Here is a 12,348-nt window from a genome sequence, read left to right as displayed (position 1 = left end):
AACTTACAAGAAGTAAATTACATTTCTAAAAAGCTCTGATCTTAGGGCTAGCTTTCCTAGGCCCTATATATACAATATCTCCCCCCACCCCAAAAAAAAACAATTTTAAGATGTAACAACATTAAACAAAGCCCTGGTAATTTGTAACCTACTGGGTAAACCCGTTAAAAAAACCCTAAATACTCCAGGACAGAACAGAGTTAAACTATTTATACACATCCTGCGCTGGAGATGTCCTCGAAAGACTATGCATCAACAATAAAAATGTGCAAAAGGCATGTGCTAAAATGAATTGAGCTCTCCGTGGGCCTTTGGTTGTGGATCCTCCATCCATTTCCTTTGAAGTAGATCCGACTGATGCAATGGAACTACTTCAGAGTGGGTGGTTTCGAGATTCATAGCCACTGAGAAGTTATTGGTTTGCACTGGTCGCCTGCTACCCTTATGCATCAATCAAGGGTGCGTCTAAACAAAGTTTGTTGCTGATTCCGTTCAAGACAATCACTAGCCTGGTGGATACATGGATCAAACTTGTTTGCCAAACCAAACCAAAAGTAGAAGAACTCAGGAAGCCAGTTCAGCTTCGCGACCAAATTCTATCTCTCTAGCCATGACTGAACGGGGTGAAGAAGACTGCTTAGTCCTCTCTGAAGACTTCTTGATGGACTAGATAATACATCTCTTCCCCTGCGCCAACTGAATCGCTACCTTTCCTCAAGTACGGTTGACCGAGTTAAGGAAATGTTAATAAAAGCATTACTTTCAAACATTTTGCCTCTTAAAAGAAGAAACAAATGGAGAATTCTAAAACTTGCTTTTTAAAAATCAAGATCAAAAAAATAAATAGCATTGATAAAGATTTGTACGTACATAAAGCAGTTAAGAAGTAAAACAACAGCCAGTGAGGTCACTGCTTGAGTTCTTCCTTTTCACCAGCGCTTAGATTATGTTCCCTCAGGTCTACAACGGAAAGATTTTGGTTGCCTGGTGCAGTCGCAGGGTAGTTAGAAGTAAGGTCCGTTAACTGCCCTTCTATCTGGGTCCATGAAGACATGGATTCATGGACTGTTATTGTGTGCTCTTCCATCTGTCGTTGAAGACTGTCCATCTCTTGCCTTTGGGAAGCAAATTGGAGGGCGGGGGAAGAGAGAGAAGAAGAACATATGAAGAACCCTACTGGATCAGGGGGGAAAGTTCATTGAGACCAGCAAGCCCACAGTGGCCACCAGATGCTTTCAGAAAGCTGGCAAGCGGTGCATAAAGGAAGCACTCCTCTTCCACAGGCGCTTCCCAGAGACAGATTCCCTCCAGATATGAACATATTGTTTTGCTACCATAATCCTACATCAGGAGTGGGGAACTTCTTTCAGCCCGAGTGCCGGATTCAATTTCAGAGAAGCTCTCGCGGAGGGTGGGGGGAGCGCAGTAGTGGGCAGGGCAAAAGGAGTGAGGCCCCAAACACCCCAAAATACCACTATGTGGTAACTTCAAGCTCTTACTGACAGTAAATTAGACTTAGGAGAGGCATTCCTACCTTTAAAAATGTGGTGGGGGGGACTGTGGAAAAACCTGGGAAATGATCAAACCACCAGCAGTTGGGGGGGAAAGGATGGGGGGTTCCAGAGGGACAGACTGGGCCACCAGGAGGGCCAAAATTGGCCCACAGCCTGGAGTCCCCACCCCCATCTCATAGATACTAACAGCAAACTCAATTCTCAGAGTAGCCAAAATGGCACCATTTAAGCCCAAGAGGAAGGTGATTAGCCGGGATAGGGGAACCTGGAAGTTCAGAGAAGTACAAAGAAAAGGGTGGGTTTTTTTGGGGGGGGGGCTTAAGGGGAGGGAAAACCTCAATGATAGTCCTGAGTACAGTGGTCACGGCATGCTGACTAATGGTTCAGGGTGTGGAACCAGGGGTGGGGAGAGATGGAACAGAGTAGTTGGAATCTGGAACAGGAGTACTCCATATTGCAATGTTTTTGGGGGAGGTTCCACCTGCCATGACTTCGTCTTGCCACTTCCATGCAAAGGTTTTGGGTTCAGGTATTTGCCTTCACCAGTGAGGCCACACAACAAGATATAACATTATCTGCAAAAACCAGGGCTACTATCTCTTTATAGACACAAGTAAGACCTAAAGAGCTCCTGACTTTTTTTCTCGACAGCAGCCAGGTTGGTCATCATAGCTGCTAACTGGAAATCAGCACCTGAACTTTCTGTTATAAGGAAACAGGGAATTTGAGGCCTTGCACAAATGGAGAAACTCACTTAAACATCTCCAGGTACAAATGGGCCAATTAGAAATTGACACTTAGAATATTAAAAAAAAAAGAGAGATAGAGAGAGAGAGACAGAATTTTACTCACTTGAGTTGCCGGAGACAGCTGTTGAGGTTTTTCAAGGGCTCTTTACTCACAGCTGATGGGGGTTTCAACAGCTCTTCCAGCAATGCTGCAGGGACAGGGCAGTCTGGAATCTTCACTGGAGTCACAGGATTTGAAGAATTTGTCTCTCCCTTCAGTTCTTTTCTCTTTAAAGAGAAAAGCAACCCAGCAATAAGTAGCAGCTTTCTCTAATGTTCAGGGTGAAACTCAGCATACTGAAGTCACCCTCCCTGTTGATCAGGCTCTGCTAGGCCCAGGGAGCTACCAAATTCAGGAAGCATCACAGCAGCCATGATGGACCAAAACGGATGACAGCAACAAAAGTACTGCGTCCAGTTCTGGGCACCACACTTCAAGAAGGATGCAGATAAGCTGGAGGGGGTCAGAGGAGGGCAACAGGGACGATCAGGGGGTGGAAACTAAGCCCTATGTGGAGAGACTGAAAGAACTGGGCATGTTTAGCCTGGAGAAGAAAAGACTGAGGGGAGACATGATAGCACTCTTCAAATACTGAAAAGGTTGTCACACAGAGGAGGGCCAGGATCTCTTCTTGATCCTCCCAGAGTGCAGGACACAGAATAATGGGTTCAAGTTACAGGAAGCCAGATTCTGGCTGGACATCAGGAAAAGCCTCCTGACTGTTAGAGCAGTACGACAATGGAACCAATGACCTAGGAAAGTAGTGGGCTCTCCCACTTTAGAGGCCTTCAAGATACTAGGACTCAGAATTCTAAGTGGAAAGGCCTATTGCTCTGTTAGGATACCTTTTTCATCTTTCCATGCTTCAAGTCCAGCTTCAGCTGCTGGTTTTGCTGTAGTAGAGACTTCATGCTGTTCTTCAGTTCAGTCACTTTTGCCTGAAGCATGAACTTGTCTTTCTGGGTTAAGGACAAATCGTCCCGGACCATTTCCAATTCTGCCTTGATATTCTAGAAAGAGTGAATACATCAAAGAAAGAGTTTAGTTGCATTCACGGATTATAATGGAGGCCACAATCTTATGCATGCTTAAATAGAAGGGGGGAAACTGGCTGGCTGGGGCATGCTGGGAGTTGTAGGACTTTTTTGGTATCTAAACATGCATTTGAGCCTCGTGTGGCACAGAGTGGTAAGCGGCAGTTGCTGCAGCCTGAGTTTGATCCCAGCGGAAGCTGGTTCTCAGGCAGCCAGCTCAGGTCGACTCAGCCTTCCATCCTTCCGAGGTCGGTAAAATGAGTACCCAGCTAGCTGCGGCAAAGGTAACTGCGACTGGGGAAGGCAACGGCAAACTACCCCGCTATAAAGTCTGCCAAGAAAACGTCAGCGAAAGCAGGCATCCCTCGAGGAGTTAGCAATGACTCAAGTGCTTGCACATGAGGTTCCTTTCCTTTCCTTTAAACATGCATAGGATTGCACTCTTAGTCTTACTAGTCTGAAACAAATTTGACCTCAGCTGAAGGGTTGGAACATTCAAACAATCTGTATCTAAATTTATTTATTTAGTACCTTATTTAATATCTCTTGGCTACAACTGATGAGATATTCCAAAAGAATGGATCTACAGCAGGTGTAGGCAACCTAGTGACCCCCAGATGCTTTGGAATACAACTCCTTTAATCCCTGCTTGAGTTGCAGTCCAAAACATTCTAGGTCTGTAAAGTACCTGGAGGACGACTTGTACTCCTTCCAACTCCTTCTGGTTGCGTTGCTCTGTCAGGTCTAGCTGCTGCTTCAGGGTTTGGATTTCTCTCTCTTTCTGTTCCACTTCCCACTTGAGGTCTTCGACCTGCACATAAGGCGTTAAAACCCCACAAAGAAAACAGGTTATTTCAAAAGCTGATCAGGCAAATGAGCAATTTATATCCCCACCAAAGTTCAGTATGATTTAAACAGTTAAATGGTGCACAGGAACATAGCTTTAGGCTGTGGCACAGCAAAATAGATTCCTCTGGGTATGATAATCCCCCCACCCCACTAAAAACATAGGAACAGCCTTGTTAGGTCAGATCAAAGGTCTACTTAGTCCAGGATCCAGCTTTCCAAGGTGGCCAACCAAATGCCTCCAGAAGCCATCAGTAGGGCATGAAGGCAAGAACCCTTCCCCACTGCAGACCTCTCCCTCAGAGGTATTCAGTGGAATGTGAACGATCACAGGAACAAAGGCAGCTGCTTTAGACTGGGGCTGTTCGCACAACACAACAACCTCCCTGTGGGTTATTTAACACACTGTGAGGATGCGGCGCATGTGGGGCACATGCAGCCACTATTTCAAACAGGCAAGCCCAACTTAATTCTTGTCGTTTCATGTGAACCCGGCAAGCGTGGGTTTTGCGATGGCTAAACAACCCCCACATAACCCATGGTCTGTTTTAGGTTGGTTGTTTAACCCTTGCATAACCCTTGTGGATTATCCCCACCCTCACCCACCCCCAATTCTCAAAAGATTGAGATGTCTTTCCAAAGGCTTAGTTGCTGGCAGTAAGAGCTTTACTCTCAAAGATCCTGGTATTTTAGCCCCACCTCTTTTTTCCTTTGGGCCCTGCCCACCACTGGAATGTGGCCCCCAAGGGCTTCTCAAACACTGAATTTGGCCCTCTAGCTGAAAAGGGTTCAGCACCCCTGTATTATAGCTTCGGCATGCTATGCTTTCTATCAAATCACATTCAATAAAGATAATATTGAGTGTTCACCTCTTGATTCTCTTGAGGCTGCTTGCTGAGTTGCTCATCCAGCTGCTTCCGCAGAAGCTGAAGCTGGGACCGAGCTTCCTCCAACTCTTGCTGGAACTGGGACACTTCTTCTGAATGCTTCCCATCTTCAACCCTAGGACAAAAAGACAAGAGTCTTTGAGGATACCACAGTTCTCAGAGTGTGATGTACTGCTTCTTCGAGAGCATGGGGGCGGGGAGAAACAAGAGACATCTGCAATAGTAAAGACTTGTCCAAGGTTGTCTGCTACATTGTAAAGCAAGATTCGATTATTGCTAGAATGAAAGAGAGAGATGGCAACCGCCTAGTACGAAATGTAAATGGGAGACAGAAGAACATAAAGCAGGTAGCACCCGCAGCATTTTTTGCAAAATGAGGCAAACTGAGCACCCAGCTAATTTAAAGCTGGCTTAACAGAGATCACTGCAGTGGATAAAGCCAGGAGAGAGGGGGCGTAGCTCAGTGGTAGAGCATCTGCTTTGGATGCAGAAGGCCCCAGGTTTGATTCCAAGTATCTCCAGGTAGGGCTGGAAAAAACACACACATCTGCCTGAAACCCTGGGAAGCTGTTGCTGCCAGTCAGTGTCAACAATACTGAGCTAGATGGACCAAGGGTCTGACTCAGTACAAGGCAACTTCCTATGTTCCTGTGAAAAGCCACCGATGTTGCCCTTTCCTGGTCACATGGTGATCATGCCCAAAATGCTGCCCATCTCCACATGTTGGGCAAAGTGGTGAAGGGTAGGTTCCATACTTGGGTAGGTTCCTCCCTGTGATTGAGAGCTGTGCAAGACTGGGAGCCTCTGGAAGTTCAGCCAGCTCCCCCATCAGACCTTTGCCAAACGTATGCAGGTCAGGGAGAGGAGCCAGATAGTCAGATGGGGCTAGGGATGGAACACCTCTCCCAACATGAACCTACCCGTACACTGCGCTCAACATCTAAGGTCCTCCTCCGAGTGCCTACTCCAAGGGAAGCTCGGAGGATGGCAACAAGGGACAGGGCCTTCTCAGTGGTTGCCCCCCAACTGTGGAATGATCTTCCCGATGAGGCTCGCCTGGCGCCAACGTTGTTATCTTTTCGGCGCCACGTCAAGACTTTTCTCTTCTCCCAGGCATTTTAACAGCATTTAACAACGTTAAGTTTGTTTTTAATGGACCCCAGAATTGTTGTTTTTAAATGGATACTGTTGTTTTTATACTGTTTTTATGTTTTTTTAAATTTTTGTATACTTTTAATGTTTACTATTTTTAATTGTTGTAAACAGCCCTCAGAGAGCTTCGGCTGTGGGGCGGTATATAAATGTAATTAATTAATTAATTAATTAATTAAATTAAATAGGGGCAGAGCCAACGGTGTGCCTTCACCCCCCCCCCCCTTATTTGTACGGGTAACACATGAACAGGGCTTGTGTTTTCTTCTAAAAATAAGAAAATATAAAGCAGTCACGCAACCTCATCGGAAGCAACCAACTATACACCTTCTTAGAAATGTAGCCTTTCAGTTTCATTGCGGTACTCACTGCAGTTTATCTACTTCAACCTGGAGGGCTTGGATGAGCACTTCCTTGGCCTGGAGCTCTCGCTTAACCTCGGTGAGTTCAAGAGCAGCAGCTTTATAGTGACGGCGATTGTGCCCTGCTTCAGCTTTGGCTGTTGCGACCTGCAATGGCAAGTTCCGTAATTATTGCACTGGTGTATTATTATATCCCAGTCATCCTGCTCTTATCCCTGCCTCTTCCCCCCAACCCCATGTGTGTTGCATCTCTCTTTAAACTGTAAGTGTGTACTCTGGGTGTCGACACACACACACACTATAAATATACTCTATATAAAGACTTAAATGCTTTGGGACCAAGCTGCCTTCAACTATATCAGGCTGCCCATGCTTGAAGAACAGCAACAGAGGCCCTTCCCATTTGACCACCTTTAAGGGAAACTAGGTGGGCGTGTACACAAGAGAGGGCCTTCTCCGGAGTGGCCCCACAACTCTGGAACGGGTTTCCATCAGGGCCCAGCATTGCAGGCTTTTAGGAAGGCTCTGAAAACCTACTTGTTTACTTCGGCGTTCGCCTCCTTATGTGTGTGTTTTATTATTGTATTTTTATGAAATTCTATCCATCTATTTTACTGTGCTCAAGTTACAACACGAGCCTTTATGCACGCCCGCATGTGTGTGTGTGTATATCCTGGATGCTATATGGGAGTATCATCATCTCTATATTGCAGATTGGTTGGGGTTATTGGGGGTGTGGGCTCAGTGGCATGCTCATGGCTGCTGATGTGCTTAACTGAGCCTGCTCTTGTAAGTATTTCCCATACACACATACCCAGTGGTAGATGTTTCCCATACACATGGTACCCAGTGGTGTGGACAAGACTTCAAGACTCTTACCTGTTCTTTAAGGTCTTTGACTTTTGTCTTCTCCTTTTCTAAGGCCATTTGCAAGGCTTGAATGAGCTGCTTCATTTGCTGATCTTCCTCCTCTTTACGCTTCAGAACCGCCTGGACCTGGGGCATCACAAAAAATAAAAATGTGAACGGCTTAAACCAAGCAGTATGTTGTAGTGCAGAGGGATGTATGAGAAACTAGTTTTAGTTTGGTTTTGATCAGGATTTACTCAGCTCGCAACTTCCAGGCTGAACGGAGAATCGGATGTAATCTGTGGTCGAAATCCGTACACTTCTGAGCTTGCAATGTGATTGGTGGAGTGGGGGTGGGGAAGCATTTGACAGCATGTATATATTGGAAAATGCATAAAAATGCAGACTTTGGAAAAACATGCCTGAACACGCTTTAATCAATGGGAGAAGAATCCGTACATTTTAATGATGCACTTAACTGATGCATACATTTGGAAAAATATGCACAAAACCATGCATGGATTTTCACAAACACCCCAGAGGGGCTCGTCTGACATCTACTTTGTGCTCTTTCTGGTGCCAGGTGAAGACCTTTTTATTTTACCAGGCATTTTGGTCTTTTAGCTCTGTGATTTTAAATCTGTTGTTGTATTCTAAATCTCTGCATTGCTTTTAGGTTTTATTCTGGTTTTTACTTCATTTTATATAGTAGCTTTATCCTTTAAATTCTTAGAATGCATCTTATACTGTATGTTACGGATCTGATTGATGTGAACTGCCCCGAGAGCTTCGGCTATTGGACGGTAAAGAAATGTAATAAATAAATAAGCATAGAGAAGTCCACAGGTTCAATTTCTGGGGCCTACTGTTAAAAGATCTCAGGATGCAAGGATGGGAAAGAGCTCCATCGGAGTCCTTGGAGGGTTGCTGCCAATGAGTAAAATCCAACCTAAGTCCTACTTAGCGTTAGTCCTTAAGTAGGACTTCGGTTGGATTTTACCCAATGGGAGGTTAAATGGACCTACAGTTTGAAAAGCCAGCAGCATAATACACGTTCCTGCTGCAGCACACATGTTATTCATGAATTGCTGACCCAATGAACCAGAATCAGGTTATGACACCAACTCAGAGCAATAATGCTTTGGACTACCTGAAGATTCAGCTGTACCAGATCTGCTTCCCTCTTGGCCAACGCTGTTTCGAGGATGCGGTTGTGTTCCCGCAGAGCAGCGTTGGACTGGCCAAGACCAGTGAGCTTTCCACGTTCGTGTTCCAGTTCGAGGGAGAGCTTCTTGTTCATTTCTTCCAGACGTTTAATCTTCCTCCGGAAGCCCCTGGCTTCTTGCAGCTGAGAAACCATAGGAACAATTATTACCACCAAAGGGCTACGAAGTGATGACAAACAATAGAGGAGGGCACAAATTAACCCATCACAGATGTTCCTGAGCTGTATTTTAGCACCATCCTTGTATCAGTTCAGAACACTGATCACCCAGTTTGCATAGCTACGTACCGAGGTGTAAAATCAGTTTTCTTTTCATCCAAAAACTTTACTCAGCTTGAGAAAATGCAAATCTGAAGCACTATTTTGGATTTTCCCTAATGCTGGGAAGCCCCTTGCCTTACTGTTGAATGTTCAAAGCGCTTCACGTAAATTAACTTGTTGTAATCCTAACCATGCTGTAAGGTAAGTCATCATTATCCCCAGATCGCAGATGGAATAGTTAAAGCCTAGAAAATGTGACTTCCCTAAAGCAGAATTGGTTTCAGGTTTTGAGGGGTGGAGGGTGGGCAAGATGCTAGAATGCCTCCTCCCCTGGATGGGACCAGGCCAAGAGATCAGTTACATGCATCCAGTCTGCTGAAGCAGCACTGTTCCAAGCAGGTGATCATCCTGCATTGAGCAGGGGGTTGGACTCGATGGCCTTGTAGACCCCTTCCAACTCTGCTATTCTATGATTCTATGAAGTCAAAACAAGTACCTCATCTTCAAGTTCAAGGACTTTCTCTCTGTACTCCTCCAGTTCCTGGCTGGTGAGTGAAATTACTTCTTGCAGCTCTTTTTCTAGTACCATTTTACTGTGGCAGACAGTCTGCAATTCCGTCTCCAGAGCTTGAATCCTTTCCTAAAGGGGTGGAGGAAGAGAGAGACGTGAGCTCTGTTAGCATCTCAGTTAGAGAAGGAACATGATAGTTTTAGTGAAAAAAGTATATTCTTTAGTGAAAGAAGATGCCCTGCCCAGGTATTTTGCTTACCAAACCAGCCTGGCTATTTCCACCGTCAGTGATTTGCGCCTTTAACTTGTTCAGCTCTGCTTCGGCCGATTCCTTTGCGGTGAGGGCTTCCTGCAGCCGGCGACTGAGGATCCCAACTGCATTCTCGTAGGCTTTGTGCTTCGCTTTCATATCTTTCTGGGCAGTGCTCAAATCTGATCCCAGCCGCTTCATTTTCTGCTTCTGCTCAGTAATGGCCCTAAAACCAACACGAAAACCCTGTTCAGACGACACGCTAAGCCACTGTGGGTAAGCATTTTGAGCTAAATATTATGGCTTATGGGGGACTAGCGCACAAACATTAGGACTACACAATGCTATGGGTATGCGAAATCCAGATAAAACACAGATAGAAGCAATATTATACAATATGACCCCACAAGCATATTAGGCGGCTTTTGGAAGGCCATTTGATGAACAAAGGTGAGGAATATTCGTTAACAGGACTCTGCTAAGCAAGTCGTACTCACATTTTCGTCTCCTGTTGCATTTCATCAACCTGCCGTTTTAATGCTTCATTCATCTCAGCAAGAGCAGACATTTGCTCTCTGTCAAACTTTAAAGACTGAAATGAATGGAAGAGACAGACAGAGAGAAAAAGGATGAGTATAAGCTACGTATTCTGTAATTCCAAGGGCTTAAATTTGTGTATTTGGTAACAGGGATGTGTTAAGTAAATAAACTCAAATGTGTTAATTCATAGCCCACAGCCTACCCCACGAGCACAGGGAAAGTAACAACAATGTGTTTCATTTCAGAAATGCATTCCTAGACAATTCTAAAGTCTATCCAGTTCACCATTCTGGCCAAATTTGGACATGAGCTGTGGTCACGAGGAGCACAGAACATTTGTTTCCATTTTTTATTAACTGCAGTTTGTTGTGTTGTCTGAACCCCCAACAAACTTTGGTTAATATCAACTATGGTTTGTTTAAAACAAGGCCACTTCATTATTTATTTATTATTACATTTATATCCCATCTTCTTTCCTCTCGTAAGGAACCCAAGCCGGCTTACACGGTCCTCTTCCCCTCTATTTTATCTCACAACCACCCTGTGAGGTAGGTTAGTCTGAGAGTCGAGGACTGGCTCAAAGTCACCCAGCAAGTGGAGACTAGAACCCAGATCTCTCAAGTGCCAGTCCAACATACTAACCGCTATACCACACTAGCTCTCTCTTTAAATCATGATTTAAAGTTAACCATAGTTTAGGATCCAGGCATAACGCTAAACTGTGGTTAACTGAAGCAAAAGCTTCTGATCTGGAAGGCTCTGCTGGAGAAGGGGAGATTGTGTGAGCCTGGTGGAAGAGGCTAGCCTCGTTCTGGTCATGGTATCTTCCAAAGGGAGCCCCAATGGAAAGCAACTTATTCGAACAGACTGATCTGAAGTATTATCATGAAACTTAAACAAGACAGTTTCGGCTTCCTCCACACCTGCAGCTCTGCCTCCATGCCATCTCGCTCTCTCTGTGCTGTCTGAAGCTGGCTTTCCAATTCCTCTATCTGCTGCTGAACCCGAGACACTTCCTTCGCCAGTCTTGAGTTTTCCACCTCCACCGATTTCTTCTCGCCCTGAAGCTGAAGGAGCTCCCGTTTTAACTCTTTCATTTCAGAGTCCAGCCTCTTCTTTGTAGATTTCAACTCACTGATTAGCTGATCCTTTGAACTTGCATCTCTGCGGTAAGCTTCCACCATCACCTGGGCATCAAGAAAATGAGATACTAGTATTTTTTTAAAGAGTTATTAGCGGATACAAGACTACGATTTACACTTGTATATGTATCATATTTATATAAGAAATGTTTTAAATAAATAAAATAAATATGCAAAGGAAAATGTTAAGCAAAGTTAATCCAAGCAAGACATGAATCAATCTTTGCTGCATAAATAAAATTGGAGCCAATGTAATTGTAAGCAGGCAAATTTGGCATTTAACTGCAAGTATCTTTTTTTTACGCTAGGGTTACATCAGAACACAGAGCAATTAAGAAAAACGCAAAGTATTTTCCATTCCCCCCCCAAAATTGGAATAATTAGAACACACCTTTTGTTGCAGGAATTGTTCCTTCACCTTCTGTGTCTGCTTCTTGAGATTAGCACTCTCATGTTGAAGATTTTCCACCTATTGGGGAAAAATAATAATAATCTCAACAATACCTGGGCACAAGACAAGAACTAGGAAAGAGAATAGTTCTGGGGTGTTCAGAGCAAAAGTCTCCCCAGGGATGCAATATCCCCAATACACGCTCACAAAGAGTATGTAGATGCAGTGAAAAAAAATTAATGGCAATGATCAGAATAGAATTTGAAGCTTAAATATCCAAGATAAAGATAAAGGGGGACAGCAGCATCTGAACTTCCTTCATTGCAAGCAAACTAATTTGCTATCTACAAGCCAAATTATACACCATTACTTTCAATATGGATAACTACTGAAATTTTTATATATAAACTGTTTTATAAAGATTTGGAGCTCTTATTAGAAGCGTGAGAATCCCAGTTTATAAAAAGTATTTCCAGATCTTAAGTTTGCAATCTTGAAAAAGTTTAAAAACACAGCGGCATTTGCACATGCTCTTAGGTACCAAATACATGGCCTGTTCTAGACATGCCCCATCCGGTCCACAAGCCTCTTCGTC

At 44.3% G+C, this 12,348-nt stretch overlaps 1 protein-coding gene across 2 annotated transcripts in view; it reads right to left on the bottom strand.

The window, feature by feature from the left end:
- Window positions 1–872: 872 nt before the first annotated feature.
- The window catches only part of GOLGA3 (golgin A3), a 28,985-nt gene continuing 17,509 nt past the window's right edge, over window positions 873–12,348 (bottom strand). For both annotated transcript variants that reach the window (XM_063144145.1, XM_063144146.1), the window contains exons 12-24: window positions 11,754–11,831; window positions 11,144–11,407; window positions 10,178–10,272; window positions 9,690–9,906; window positions 9,416–9,559; window positions 8,584–8,781; window positions 7,464–7,580; window positions 6,592–6,731; window positions 5,053–5,185; window positions 4,026–4,148; window positions 3,149–3,313; window positions 2,367–2,530; window positions 873–1,115 (exon numbers count right to left, since the gene is read on the bottom strand). In XM_063144145.1, the coding sequence (XP_063000215.1) occupies window positions 908–1,115; window positions 2,367–2,530; window positions 3,149–3,313; window positions 4,026–4,148; window positions 5,053–5,185; window positions 6,592–6,731; window positions 7,464–7,580; window positions 8,584–8,781; window positions 9,416–9,559; window positions 9,690–9,906; window positions 10,178–10,272; window positions 11,144–11,407; window positions 11,754–11,831 (2,046 nt within the window). In that variant the 3' untranslated portion in view covers window positions 873–907. The remainder of the gene's footprint in view (window positions 1,116–2,366; window positions 2,531–3,148; window positions 3,314–4,025; window positions 4,149–5,052; window positions 5,186–6,591; window positions 6,732–7,463; window positions 7,581–8,583; window positions 8,782–9,415; window positions 9,560–9,689; window positions 9,907–10,177; window positions 10,273–11,143; window positions 11,408–11,753; window positions 11,832–12,348) is intronic.

Source organism: Elgaria multicarinata, chromosome 18 (genome assembly GCF_023053635.1).
Source record: "Elgaria multicarinata webbii isolate HBS135686 ecotype San Diego chromosome 18, rElgMul1.1.pri, whole genome shotgun sequence".
Classification (NCBI taxonomy): Eukaryota; Metazoa; Chordata; class Lepidosauria; order Squamata; family Anguidae; genus Elgaria; species Elgaria multicarinata.
This window is presented reverse-complemented; position numbering and strand designations above follow the sequence as displayed.